Source organism: Rhinopithecus roxellana, chromosome 9 (assembly GCF_007565055.1).
Source record: "Rhinopithecus roxellana isolate Shanxi Qingling chromosome 9, ASM756505v1, whole genome shotgun sequence".
Taxonomy (NCBI): Eukaryota; Metazoa; Chordata; class Mammalia; order Primates; family Cercopithecidae; genus Rhinopithecus; species Rhinopithecus roxellana.
The window spans coordinates 24,647,299-24,663,102 of NC_044557.1; the positions used below are offsets into that span (position 1 = coordinate 24,647,299).

The 15,804-nt window shown below is 37.7% G+C and overlaps 1 protein-coding gene across 2 annotated transcripts in view; it reads right to left on the bottom strand.

The window, feature by feature from the left end:
* Positions 1-15,804, bottom strand: part of GTF2E2 (general transcription factor IIE subunit 2) — an 88,170-nt gene that overhangs the window by 46,591 nt on the left and 25,775 nt on the right. For both annotated transcript variants that reach the window (XM_010370881.2, XM_010370882.2), the window contains exon 3: positions 14,568-14,659. In XM_010370881.2, the coding sequence (XP_010369183.1) occupies positions 14,568-14,659 (92 nt within the window). The remainder of the gene's footprint in view (positions 1-14,567; positions 14,660-15,804) is intronic.

Consider the following 15,804-nt stretch of genomic DNA (forward strand, 5'->3'; position numbering starts at 1 on the left):
TGTCACAAATGTACTCTTCTGGTGCAGGATGCTGATAGTGGAGGAAGCCGTGGGAGGCGGGGGGATGGGAGGGGAATGGATGAGAATCCTGTATTTTCCACTCAATTTTGCTGTGAACCTAAAACTCCTCTAAAAAATAAAGTATTTTTAAATAAAAAAAATGTATGTTAAAAAACATACACACTATGAAACCTTGTATACAGGGAAGGGCAGAAATAAGTATACATTTGAACTTTGTTTCTGCATAAAGAACCACTGAAAAAGTCACAAGAAACAAATAAAAGAGGTTACCTGTAGGAAGCACAAGAGGGGAGAAAATGAGTAGCAAGACAGGTGAGAACAAGGCTCCTTCATTATACCTTATTATACTTCTTGTACAAAAAGATATGTCATTTATCCAAAACAAAAATAACTCTTCAAAAGAAAAAAAAAAAACAAAACAAAACCCAGGCTCCAAGTTCCCTCACATTAAGCAAGTTACTGAACCTCACTGGGCTTCAGGCAGGCCCTGGAAAACTAAATAACCACTTCTCCAAACTAGAAGGTACAGACAGCAGATAGAGACATAAGCCTAACACACCACACAAAAGAACCATTCATTGAGCATTTGCTGTTAATTCATTCACTTATTCATTCAAATATTTAGTGGTAACTATTATGTGCTGAGAGTACTGCAATGAGACATACAATAAAATGCAAACTACTTCTGCCTTTAAGAGCTCCCAATAGAGGGGAGAAGCTAAACATACAAGCTACAAAGTTAGATATGGCCAGGCATAGTGGCTCACACCTGAATCCCAGCAAATTAGAAGGTTCAAGTTGGCAGGTTGCTTGAACCCAGGAAATTGAGACCAGCCTGGACAACATGGCGAAACTCTGACTCTACCAAAACATATGCATATATACAAAAATTAATCAGGTGTGGTGGCACGCGCCTGTATCCCAGTTACTTGGGAGGCTGAGGTGGAATGACTGCTTAAGCCCAGGAGGCAGACACTGCAAGTGAGCTGTGGTCATACCACTGCACTCCAGCCTGGGTGACAGAGCCAGATCTTGTCTCAAAAAAAAAAAAAAAAAGCTAGGTATACAACTATCTGTCAGGAAGACATCCTCAATCAGAAGAAATGAAAGAGAAAACTGGACAGACCTTGAATGATGACATGATAACTAGAATACAGGGAAACGCCAGGCAGCTACAGTACAGCACAGTGGTCTCCTACATGGGGTGTACACACCCCAGGGGCACAAAAGTGGGTACCTCAGGATGATTCTTTAGAACGCTTATTAAAATTGTTTTTAATTTCCATTTAAAAGTTATGCTTTACTTAGGCTGGGCGCAGTGGCTCAGGCCTGTAATCCCAGCACTTTGGGAGGCCAAGGTGGGTGGATCATGAGGTCAGGAATTCAAGACCAGCCTGACCAACATAGTGAAACCCATCTCTACTAAAAATACAAAAAATTAGCCACACAAGGTGGCACACACCTGTAATCCCAGCTACTCGGGAGGCTGAGGCAGGAGAATCACTTAAACCAAGGAGGCAGAGGTTGCCGTGAGCCGAGACTGCGCTACTGCACTCCAGCCTGGGCGACAGAGCAACATTCTGTCTTGGGGGAAAAAAAAAAAGTTATGCTTTACTAATAGTGAATATATGGACTGACAAGAGTGGCTCCTTCACTTCATGTCAGGGCATCCACATTTCCAATTGTGATGTGCATGGAGGAATCCTGAGGCAGGCCTGGGACATGACAAAGGGCCCAGCAGGCATGGCCTCACTCATTCCTTCACTTTCAGGATTCTGCAACACAGTGAGACGGGCCTGCTATCAGATGGATTGTGGCAAATTTTTTTTTAAAGACCTTTCAAAGGTAGACATTGTACAATGGTTTCACAAAGCTGTAAGAAATGAATTACAAATTTCTCCTTACAAAAAGGCATAATGTTTCAAATCTGCTCAATATTCTACAATTATAGCAGCTATTTATAGTTTGCTAACAATTATTTTAAAAATAATTAAAATAAGCCATCTGTTCCTTCAAAGTAAAGCCGGCATTTAATGATGTGTAAAAGTAACTGCTTTTTGAAATAAATTCATGCCATGGAAAGAGCATTTTGAAAAAGACCGGGAAATATTTCCATCATTATGTGATTTCTGAGTTTAAGAATAAAAACTGTCATATCTGCACATCTTAAAAATTTGATAAACTATTTTCTAAACTTATTATTTTCTTTGAGATGGAGTCTCGCCCTGTTGCCAGGCTGGAGTGCAGTGGCACGATCTTGGGTCACTGCAACCTCCACCTCCCGGGTTCAAGTGATCCTCCTGCCTCAGCCTCTGAGTAGCTGAGACTACGGCGCATGCCACCACACCAGGCTAATTCTTGTATTTTTAGTAGAGACGAGGTTTCACCATGTTGTCCAGGATGGTCTCAATCTCCTGACCTCATGATCCACCTGCCTCAGCCTCCCAAAGTGCTGGGATTACAGGCGTGAGCCACTGTGCCAGTCTACTTCGATAGTTTTATAGTACTTTGAGTGCTGTTTTATAATTTTTTAAAAAGTCTTCCAGACAAAACCCTTCTATGAGTTTAAAATCAAAATTGTTGGTAATTTAAAAATCATAATCCATTTTGATATATTTTGCATAAACTGACTGTTTTTTTGAGACGGAGTTTTGCTCTTGTTGCCCAGGCTGGAGCCAAACTGACATATTTTTTTAAATGGGAGTTTACTAACCAAATTGTCGGGATTAAAAAAATCAGTGTCATAATTTTCTAACAATGATTTATAACCCCCGAATGAATAATGCATACCCTCCCTCCAAAAACATACACATCCAAATCAACCTGTGGTTGTGTTACCTTGCATGACAAAAGGGACTTCATTGACATGATTAAACCAAGAATCCTTAAATAGGAGACATTTATTGCAGATTTCCAGGTGTCCCTTAAAAGGGAAAGAGGGAGGCAGGAGAGTCCAAGTGAACAGCAAGAGATGTGACAACAGGAGAGGTTGGAGGAAGGACTATGAGTCAGGGAATGCAGGTGGCCTCTAGAAACTGACAGAGGGAAGGGATGCTCCCCTTGAAGCCTCCAGAAGGAACCAAACCTGCCTATACTCTGACTTTAGCCCAGCCAGTCTGCCTTTTGGACCTCTGACTTCCAAAACTGGAAGAGAACCAATTTGTGTTGTTTTAAGCCACTAAATTTGTGGTAATTTACAGCAGCAATAGGAAACTTTTATATATATACACACACACATATACATATATTCACAAACATATACATACACACATTCATTCCTTTGAGATCTATAAATCTTTGTAAGGGTCTTTATTGCTAAGACATCAATTAAAACCAAGGTTCCAAACAAATTAAACTTAAAATGGGACCTTCATCACTTTGTAAGAAAAGGCTAAATGAAGATGCTTGACACAGCACTCATTCAATCATACTGCTTTCAGTCAGGAAAAGAGCTTCTTATACTGTTAAAAAAATTATTTTAAAATAGTATATTTTACTTTTTATCTCTTTTTCATGTCTTATTTCTGTGTAAGCTTATAACATATACAATGTATTGGTATGGTAATACACTAGTACATGTACAAAGAGTAAGCTAAGAAAATTTTAATAGAATTAGCCAAGCTGGGCACAGTGGCTCACGTCTGTAATCCCAACACTTGGGGAGGCTGAGGCGGGTGGATTACTTGAGATCAGTAGTTCAAGACCAGCCTGGCCAATATGATGAAACCTCAACTCCACTAAGAACACAAAAATTAGCCAGGCGTGGTGGCACAGGCCTGTAAACTCAGCTACTCAAGAGGCTGAGGCAGGAGAATCACTTGAGCTCCGCAGGCAGAGGTTCCAGTGAGCCGAGATTGCACTACTGCACTCCAGCCTGGGAAAGAGTGATATTACGTCTCAAAAAAAAAAAAAAAAAGAGGTAGCTAAGAAAAGACGGAGAGCAGTGCAGTAGACTTTTGGATATATGGAGCTGGAAGCACATAGCCTAAACTAGAAGGAATAATGGAGGTTAGTGTAGTTTTACTTGTCTAAGGACAGCCAGTATGAGCCTTTCAAAATATTATTCCATATTCTCTATTATCATTACTAAATTTGATCTATGTTCCTTTGTTTCCTTTACATTAAAAGTTTTCCCCCCATTACAAACACAAAAGTACCAAAAGGCCAACCTAAACCTGAAAATATAAGCAAACAAAACTACAGCTCAAGAAAAATAAAAAAATTTACTAGCCTTGTATTACTGTTTTTAAATTAAAAATAAATGGAATTATTGGAATCAGAACAAAATCAATGACAGAAGTAATAACCAATGTATGAAAGCCTAACCATCTACACTGAGCTTTGTAAACAGAAAAGCCAAAAATGCAGCTATCCAGTTGCCAAGGGGAAGCTACTGGATCAAAATGAGAGATGAGCAACAAAAGATCAAGAGAAACTGCAAATCCCTTCCTCACAGATCAGGAATTAAAAAGAAAAATGAAACAGTGCTTATAGAGAGTGCATAAATAATACCCTACAACTAAAGACTTGATTTTGTTTTCAGCAAAGAAAATATCTTTGTTCAATTTCTTCCTAATTAGTGGATGAGTTTTGGTGTGCTGCCTTTCGTATTTTATTTCACTTTCTTATTTTTTTATTGTAAACTTGTAGAAATTGATTTTTGTAGATTGATCTTTATTTGGTAACCTTATTGAATTTACCTATTAATTCCAATAGTTCCCAGATTCTTCTAGCTTTTCTACATACTTAATCACGTCATCTATGGTTTTACTTCTTCCTTTCCAATTTTTATGTTACTACTTCCTTCATGCCTTACTGCACCAGGAAGAACTTCCAGTACAATACAGAACAAAAGTTGTGACAATTTGGTATCCTTGTCTTTTTTGACCTAAAGAAAACACATTTGCTATTTCATCGTTAAGTATGATGATAAATCTAGGTTTTCGTAGTTACCCTCTTACCACTGGGTTTCTCAACCAGCATTCCACAAAACCCTAGGCTTTCACAAGAAATCGTGATTTTTAAAAATAAACTTTTTTTAACTTCTTACACCATGTGATGCTAGTGCTCACAGTAACAGGCAACTACTGAACAGCCAAACTAATGGTTTCATAAGGAATCTTTTAGCACCATGTGGTAGTGTGCAATGAGGGCTATGTTCACTTTGCTGAGGGCACTATCTGTTTTTGTTTGTTTGTTTGTTTCTTAAGGGACAGGGTCTCACTCTGTTGCCCAGGCAGGAGTACAGTGGCACGATCTTGGCTCACTGCAACCTCCACCCCCAGGGTTCAAATGATTCCTGTGCCTCAGCCTCCCAAGTAGCTGGGACTACATGCATGCACCACCACACCCAAGTAATTTTTGTATTTTTAGTAGAGATGGCGTTTCACCATGTTGGCCAGACTAGTCTCAAACTCCTGACCTCAAGTCATCCACCTGCCTCGGCCTCCCAAAGTGCTGGGATTACAGGCGTGTGTCACCGTGCCCAGCCTGCCACTATCCGTTTTTGATGCAACAGGGGCAGTTAGGCCACTGATAATTGGTAAGCTCTATATGGCACAAACAAAAGCACAGTAGGCTGACAATGTCAGCAGCTCCCCTCCCAAATTACATCCTCCAACCTTCCTTCACACAGTGCCACTGACTTACAGGACCAAACAAGCTCTACTGGTATAACAGAAAATCTAAGGAAAACATTCATTCTAAACAAGGAATGTTTACACACCAAGATTCAACTGCCTCTTACCACTCTGAAATGTTGCAAAACATGGATTATGTAGCAATAAAAGTAAAATGTAGCCGGGCATGGTGGCTCACGCCTGTAATCCCATCACTTTGGGAGGCCAAGGTGGGCAGATCACAAGGTCAAGAGATGAAGACCATCCTGGCCAACATGATGAAACCCCAACTCTACTAAAAATACAGAATTTAGCCGTGCGTGGTGGCACACACCTGTAGTCCCAGCTACTCGGGAGGCTGAAGCAGGAGAATCACTTGAACCTGAGAGGCAGAGGTTGCAGTGAGCCAAGATCGCGCCACTGCACTCCATCCTGATGACAGAGTGAGACTCCGTCTCAAAAAAGAAAAAAAAAAAGTAAAATGTATTGTGAAGTTTTCATATTTTTCGCAACTTTCTCAGTTACTATTCCCTTTAGTTTTATAACATATTAGCATCTATGTCTTATACACATGTCTGACAGTCCAGTGTGATGATTTCTGAAGATACAATTTATGAGAGAAGAGAATCCAAACCTAGGCCCAGGAACAATTCTAATAAGGCAAGTAATAAAGAACTATAATCTTTTGGGCCATTTTACTGCACCAGCACAGCAAGAAATAGAGAACAGCCCACCACTACAGTGAAAACTACTTATCAATGAACTTCACTAGGTTAGTAATCCAAAGTGTCCTATTCCAATGTGCAGCATCTGTGGCAAACAATTTATGACTCCAGCAAAACTGAAAAATCACTCAAACAAATCATAGCTACTGGACAAGTCAGGTACTTATTGGAATCTCAGAGTAAAGCTCTTCATTTTTGTTTTTGTTTTTAAATCACATTCAGTGAAAAGGCTCATAAAGCATGTTACTAGTAGCAGAATTTATTGTCCAAAAAGGGGGTATAGGGGGTACAATCACACCACTGATGGGAACCTAATCATGTCAGCATGTTAAATGACAGTTAGTAAAATGCACGGCATGAGAAACTGAAAAGGTTCCACTCTCAAACAGTATAAGTTGACAAATTGATGATATGTCACATGATGCTAAGAGGTTTGTTTAATAAACTGAGAAACAGCTTGTTTATCCGGGCTGACAAACCAACAGATTTCACGATATATGTCTTGTAAATTATTTTAAACAATGCTGAATTTCAAGAATAATTTTTGTGCTGCAAAAAAAACTACCATAAACAAAGGGCATGACATATTCAATGTGGTGTCTTCATATCTAGAAACAAGAAGTCCATCTTAGAGAAACTGCGTTGGCATCTACAGTGATGTTCCCCATTAATGGCTGGCTCATGGCAAGGTTTTACCTCTCTTGTCTAAAAAAAAAAAAATCATGACATTGCTTTCTTCAGAGCAGTACTAAGCATCAAAAATCCTTGGAAATGAAATTTAAGATGTCTTGATGGGTCAGGTGCAGTGGCGCACACCCATAATCCCAGCACTTTGGGAGACCAACACAGGACGACTGCTTGAGGCCAGGAGTTTAAGACCAGCCTGGCAACATAGTAAGACCCCATCACTATTAAAAAAAAGTCTTGAATGATGTTTAAAAACGATTTGCTTTATTAAACATAGACCAGTATACTTGAGCACCTAAATCTCCTGCTACATACAGAAATCCAGTGGCTCAGCATAGGAGGTATTCCTCAACAGAATGCTGAAGCTGAAAGTTGAATTACAGAAGCACTTTCAAGAAAATAGTAGGCCATGCTTTACTGAGTGCTCTGAAGATGAAGAGTGACTGCAGGAGCTAGCCTGTTAGCAGACTTTTTAAAATAATATGAACCAGTTGAACAAGTTTTAAAAAAATATTTTGACTTCAAGTGACAAGACATTTAGATTTCAAAGGAAAACTGAATCTCTGGAAAAACCATGTGGCAAAGGAAACCTTGTAATGCTGTTTGGGCTTGAAAGTGAGGAATGATACCAGCAACTCTGAAGCATTCTCGAAAACCACCTGGAAGAACTGAAACACAAAATTAAACAATACTTTCCCCCTCTTTCAACACAAACGTGAACCTGGGTAAAGGTTCCTTTCTTATCTCAAGCTTCTGCCCAACTGAGAACAAATAAGTTGTCTACTTTGATCAGGTGAAAAAAGAAATCAAGTAGAAAATTTTAAAAAAGAAAAAAACCGAGGTTTCCTCTGCCTTAAGTACTGACTTGCATAAGAGTGGAGATCCTGTCTGGGGAGTAGGGCGCAACCACATACACAAAGAGCAGGCTAATAAGTTGGGCAAAATAAATGCAAAGACAAAAATACTCTCCTGTCAAAAGAGCACTGACAATTATTATTAACTTATCATATCCACAACTTACTGATTAGCTTAATATATGTGAACTGGAGGTATAGCAATTCTTTGCATGGGTTCTCTGAGACCTGAAAATTATCTTAAGGGTTCCTCCAGAGTAAGAAGATTGAGAAAGGCTGCTCTACTGCATTGAGGAACTTTGCCTCTACTAATTTGCTACAAGTTTTTATCATAAATTGGTATTAAATTTTACCAAAGGCCGGACACGGTGGCTCAAGCCTGTAATCCCAGCACTTTGGGAGGCTGAGGCGGGCAGATCATGAGGTCAGGAGATCAAGACCATCCTGGCCAACACAGTGAAACCCCATCTGTACTGAAAATACAAAAAATTAGCCGGATGTGGTGGCACATGCCTGTAATCCCTGTTACTTGGGAGGCTGAGGCAGGAGAATCGCTTGAACCTGGGAGGCAGAGGTTGTGGTGAGCCAAGGTAGCGCCACTGCACTCCAGCCTGGGCGACAGAGTGAGACTCCAACTCGTAAAAGAAAACTCAAAAAAAAAAAAAACAAAAAAAACTTTACCAGCAACTTTTTCTACAACCACTAAGAGATCATGATTTTTCTTTATTCTGTTAATATAAATTATACTAATTAATTTTCAAATATTAACCACTCATACATTCCCAAACTTTACTCCATCGCAACGTATTATCAGATCTATTGACATATATATTCATATCTTATATTTGAACAGATTAAATTTGTTCATATCTTTTTAAAAATTTTTACACCTGTATTTAGTAGAGATACTGTCATGTAATTTAAATACTTTATTTAAAACTGGAAATAGATCCATATTCTTGAAACCCTACTTCATTTAATGTCTATGGACTCCAGAGTTTCTAAATTCAAAAATAACTGTCAGAAGTAATTCAGACAGAAGTTAGGCCAGTGGTTCTCAAACTTCAGCATGTCTCACAAGCACTTGAAGGGCTTTTTAAAAAAAAAGACTGTTGCTCATTTGGGAGGCCGAAGGCGGTGGATCACGAGGTCAGGAGATCAAGACCATCCTGGCTAACACAGTGAAACCCAGTCTCTACTAATAAAATACAAAAAAATTAGCCACGTATGGTGGCAGGTGCCTGTAGTCCCAGCTCCTCGGGAGGCTGAGGCAGGAGAATGGCGTGAACCCAGGAGGCGGAGCTTGCAGTGAGCCAAGATTGCACCACTGCAACTCCAGCCTGGGCAACAGAGTGAGTTTCCTTGTCAAAAAAAGAAAAGAAAAGACTGTTGAGCTATGCTCGCAGAGTTTCAAATTCAATGGTCTGAAAGGGGCCCAAGAATTTGCATTTCCAAAAAGTTCCCAGGTGATGCTGATACTGGTTGGAGAATGACACTGGAGAAACACTAAGCTAGAATAAGCCAAATCAACCCAGATTTTTCAACATAGTGTTTTACATAACAGACATAAGGAATAATGCTGAAATCAAGAGAAAACCATTTTATCAAAAATAAAGTACACCCTTAATTTGTCATCTGAGAATTAAAGTGCTGTCTCATACGAAGAGGCATCCTAAGGGGATTTTCGAGATAACTTGGAGTGCTTTTAAAACTTACACCTTTAAGCAATAAAATTTGTTTTACATCAACTATTTCTGTAAAAATCCTCTGAAAATAAACCATAAAGTTCCTCTTTCATCTTAACCAGGTCACTGAACATAATTTAATCTTTTTTGATGTCTCAGTTACTGCTCCAACGTAAATTACTGAGCTATGGTATCACAGTAACCATCTCAGGAGCTGGTGAGATGAGGGGGGCAGTTTGTTCCCCCGCTGCATGTTCTTAGTATTATGACCCTGAAGTTTCTGTATCCGCCTTTCATCTTTCTTTTTAGCACTTTGTCCAAAGTTATCACTATCTGCTGTAAATCTCACTGTACCTATCTAATGCCTCCCATGGAACTTTTTCCACATAGCTTCTAAATCATTCTCATTAAGCAATTAAACAGTTTCCCTATTAAATAAATAAACTATAAGGAGCATTTCTGTTGTCTTTCTTTTGCTTTCTTTCTAAAGGTACACAAGAGACAGTGGGAGACTTTCCAAGACAGATACCTTCCACATGTACATCTTCCCTTTCAAAATAAGCCCTTCTCCTCTTTACCTTCCAGCTCCCCCCACCACAAAAAAGTACAAATCTCACCTCCATTCAGAATTTATGATACACAGCCTCAAGGAATAATAAACTCCAGGGACCCAAACAAACAGATAAGCCAAAAAAACGGTTTCAGGGAAGCATTCAAGAATGACTGAGGTGCCATAAACTATCCATTACTGGGCTTCTTGTCTTTTCCAGTCACATATTTTTCAAAGAGTTTAAAATATTTTGGCCCCTGCTGGAACATTCTAATATATCATAATCTGTGAGCAGTTGTTTAAAGTTTCCTTTAACAACCATTCCCCCGACAGTCCCACCTCCACTCAGTATTGTCCAAGAACACACTGCTATTAGGGGGAAGAGTACGATAAAAGCAACGCAAAGAGAACACTGGTTAAAAAAAAAATAGATAAAAAGAAATATTTTTTCAAGAATTCTTATTTTTTATGAGCGACAAGGTCTTGATGTGTCACCCAGGCTGGAGTACAGTGGTGCAACCTCGGCTCACTGCAATTTCCACCTCCCAGACTCATGTGATTCTCAGCCTCTCAAGTAGCTGGGATCACAGGCATGTACCAACACACCTGGCTAATTTTTTTTTTTTTTTTTGTATTTTTAGTAGAGACGGGGTTTTATCACGTCGGCCAGGCTGGTCTCAAACTCCTGGCCTCAAGTGATCCACCTGCCTCAGCCTCCCAAAGTGCTGACAATACAGGTGTGAGCCACTGTGCTGGGCCGAGAGTTTAAATATAAGTAATTCTTAAAACTCATTCCTTGAATATTTATTAGCTTGAAGAAAAAGCATATTTAGAGAGCTGGAACAATATCAATTAGGGAGGCTGATTCCTTTAAATACAACAGAAATACTTTGTGGGACTGCCAAGTCATTCAAATTGTGCTATATAAAAGTCACAGATAAAAACTATATAGAAATCACTTTAGATTGAGTGTGCATTACTCAATACGGTAGTTAAAAATCTATGTTGTCAAATCATATCATTAAAGTTTTATTCTAATTAGTCAATTCTATAGTTTTTCAACAGTTTAATATTTCTACCTCCTACTGACAAAAAGATATGCTGTCAAACTGAGTAGTTTTAACAGTAGGTATCTCTTTCATTAATTACCCAAATAAAAATGTAAAGTTATTTCTGATTCATTCCCTTTTATTTATACCTAATAGCTGAAATCAGAGATCAGAAGATGCAGGAACACACATTTAAAAAGGAGTAACAGGCCGGGTCTAGTGGCTCACACCTGTAATCCCAGCACTTTAGGAGGCTGAGACAGGCAGATCACTTAAGGGATCCCCTGAGCCCAGGAGTTCAAGACCAATGTGGGCAACACTGTGAGACAGGGTCTCTACAAAAGAAAAAAATACAAAAACTAGCCAGGCATGGTGGCATGTGCCTGTAGTCCCAGTTACTTGGGAGGTTAAGGTGGGAGGATCACTTGAGGCTAGGAGATCAAGGCTGCAGTGAGCCAGGATGGTGCCAATGCACTCTAGCCTAGGTAACAGAGTAAGACCCTGTCTCAAAAATAAATAAATAAATAACACAACTTTTATCATATCCCTTGCTTCATATTTTAACTTATTCAATTTTTAATCTAATGTGACAAGCAGCACATAAATGTTTAATTATAAAAATTGACAAATTACTTTAATTCTTTTGAGCCACATAATTTTCATCTCAAATACTTTAGTAGTATATTTTAGTATACATTCTATAATTTATTCCTCAGTGGTTTTCATATTATCCAAAATATCTGGTAATCTATTTATTTGAAATTTAAAATAGAGGAAAATTTTATGATTCAAAGCAAGTTTGTTATGGTTAGTTGGTTTGACAATGGAGACTGGCTTTGTTAACAAGGAAATATTTTCTAAAAATTGAACAAGCTAAACCTTCATCCTAAAGGTTTTCACAAAAATACATTTAAAACACATAATTGTAATAAAAAATTAGCAAAGTTATATTAAAATTAATAGTATTTCTATTTTCTCAACTGCTTCTGAATATATCAGATTTTTAAAGAAAGTACCTATGAAGGGAGGGAGGGGAACTGATATAAGACATTTGGTAAGCCTTGTGAAAGCCTTTTTGATATGCTTCCTAGAAGCTAAGAAAATAAATGGTTAAGCACTAGGTAACAAATCCTTTGGCAAGTTGGGTAGTTTCCATTCTTTTGCTTTCAATAAAACTGAAGAAGAACCTAACAGAAGTATTAACTGATGGATGCTTGATGATAAAATCACTAGTGATTTTTGACATATAACTTGGAAGATTTTGATACCACAAAATTTCCATTAGAACTAACTTATATATTTGAACATTTATGTCTAAGCACTTAAAATCTACAAAATCTCAAAACAGGAAGAGATTTGCCAAACATAAGAACTAATGGAGGAAGAGAGGAGACAGTTGCATTCATTTCATTCAAGAATAAATTTCTGATACAAAGTGAATTTAATCAAAATTTTAATCTATGTATGTTATTCTAATCAACTGTGCACCAATAATAATTGGAAAAGTAACTCAAACCGTAAGTTATTTTTAACACTTAGAGCTTTATGGTCATAGGAAAAACATTTTAAATTCCAATTTATTTACATATTATTGTGGCAGAAAAGTTTGATAGATGATCAATAAATGATTTTAAAGATAAAAATACATAACATTTGGATAAAATTCAAAGGGATAACAGATGGGAGATAAATATTCAAAGAAAAAATAATTAAAATTCCCAATCATTAAGGGAGTTTGTTTTTATACTTTTAAATAATGACATTTAGATTCTATTAGATAAACTTAAAAGTGATGCATTTTATTGAAATACTACAATATGCCAGAAATTACGTATTTCTGGTCATCATTTAAATTTTTGCTTGAATAGTGCCACTATTTAAACTTTGCTAATATAGTGTAGTTATCAACTCAAAATATGTACAAAGGGGTACACAGTTTTTCAAATTGTAGGGAACACGAGCAAAAATTCTGAAGTTCACTTTCTAAGACAGACGAAGTTATAAGTAAGCCACATAGGGAAGTGAAGACCGTATTAACAGAGTAGCAAAAACGTGGCACTTAAATGTCAGTCTCCCTCAATAGAGTGACAGCCCTGAGGGTGTGCATTTTTTCTGGGTATTCTCACCATTAGTGCCCTAAATAGCAAACAGATTTTCATAACTGCTTGCCACGTGGGGGAATAAATGGATGAAATGAATGAATGGTGAATACTTAAGTGTCAAAATATATTATTTAATAATGGGGAGTTATAAACTAACATATTTATACTATAACTCAAATACAAGCCACAGAATTTAGACTCAGCTAGACACCAAGTCTATTAAATTACAAAAGAAGAGCCTTAGCACAGTTAAAAATCTGATATATATTTTATCCAACAGATGGACGAAATTAAAATAACAAATATAGTACTGTCTGATTTTTTCAAGAGACGCAACTAGTAACTCATTGTGACTAAGAGTTTGGCAGAAGAAGGGAGCAAATTTGAAATTACATCTTAGCTAAAAATGAAATCCCGCTTTAATAAATTTAGTTAAGATTCAAAGTTTTGGTTAGGCATAGTGGCTTATGCCTGTAAGCCAAAAACTTTGGGAGGCTGAGGTGGGAAAATCACATGAGCTTAGGAGTTCGACACCAGCCTGGGCAACACAGTGAGACTTCGTCTCTTCTAAAAATAACAAAATTAGCCAGGCATGGTGGTGCATGCCTGTAGTCCCAGTTACTCGGGAGGCTGAGGCAGGAGGATCACTTGACAACAGGAATTCAAGGTTGCAGTAAGCGACAATCGCACCACTGCACTCCAGCCTGGGTAATGGAGCAAGACTGTCTAAAAAAAAAAAAAAACAAAATTGAAAGTAAAGCCAAAATCTTACATGATCAAAATTTAGTATTCAAAAAGTACTAAATCTTCTACCAAAACATTAAATTCTAATTCTTTTGTGGGTCAATGTTTTTCTAAGACTTAATTTTCTCCTCCAAGATACACAGAAGCCATCACACCATCTGCCCGAACTATGCACTTTTTACTTCTCACATCAATGGAAGCAATATCCCGAAAAATCAATCACATTCTCCCATTGGTTTTGCCAGCCGGTATTCATTAAGAGGTGATATATCTACTGCCTAGGCACACTCTTATTAAGTGAAATGGTGAGCTTAAATTGTACCCTTGAGTTAATGCAGATTAAATATACTTTGGTAACTTGCTGCAATGCTAAATTAATATAAGGTATAATTGGCATACAATAAACCGCACATATTGAAAATGCACAATTTTCACAAATTTTGGTGTATACAGAAATTTAACTTCTGAAAACCCTAATCCCCTTCTTTTGCCAAAAAGTTAAATAGGATTTTTATTTGAGAAAAGTACTTACCTTCATGTAATTCACAATCTTAGCAAGAACGCCAAACTTATATCCAGAGCTTCCTGACAGAGCTTTCAAGTTAAATGATCCATTGCTATGATCTGGAAATGAAGTTCAAAATAACATCGTCATATTATATGTGATTATGACTCTTGAGCAGCTAAGATAAATTTAATGCTGATAACATATTTCTTGAGTTTTTCATCTAGTATATTCTACCCCGTAAAATTTTGGTGAAAAATACAAAATCTTTGAGTACATACATTAAACTACAATTTTCTCACTAAGGGTAGAAACAAAGTATAAATAACTTAAAAGCACCAAAACACAATTATTTTATAAGTATCTTTATCATATTCTTTTTTATTATATTTTTTGAAACAGGGTCGCATTCCCATTGCCCAGGCTGGAGTTCAATGGCACAATCACAGCTCAATGCACCCTCGACTTCCCAGGCTCAGGTGATTCTCCCACCTCAGCCTTCTGAGAGGCTGGGATTACAGGTGCACACCATCATGCCTGGCTAATTTTTGTATTTTTTTGTAGAGATGGGGTTTCGCCATGTTGCCCAGGCTGGTCTCAAACTCCTGGGCTCAAGAGATTCACCCACTTCAGCCTCCCAAAGTGCTGGGGTTACAGGTGTGAGCCACCGCACCGGGCCTTTTCCCCTTTATCTCATTCTTATCTTAATTCTGATTAGACTCGCCCCATAATCAGAAGTACAGTTTATTAAACAAGAGAACAATACAAACCTCAATCCCATCCATAAAGCTAACACTAGGAGATTACTTCTGAGGGATGAAAAGTGCAATTATTACATCAATTTCTGCTTACCAATTTAAGACCAAAAAAAAGGAATTAATGGAAACAAATAGAAAAAAAGATACCGCAATTAAAGTAAACTTTACAGATAAATTAGGAATAAAAAGCCATAGGCACCGCCACTGCATAAAGAGGGATGCTTACTTTAAAAAGCATCACAGCACTGCCCACCCACTTTGAGAAACATCCCCCTCTCCTCTATCTGGTGTGGAAAAACCTGTACAAAAAAATCATTTGTTTCAGAACATCTATCACTTTGTTGTATTCTTATAGGCAGAAACCCTAATGTCACCATTGCATCACAAACGCATTCCATTAGTCATAAGCAGGAACAGTAAAAAATCCATCATAAATACTAGAAAAACATTTTAGAAGTACACATTCTATTAGCAAAGCATGAGATCAGATATTATAAAGTTCCCAT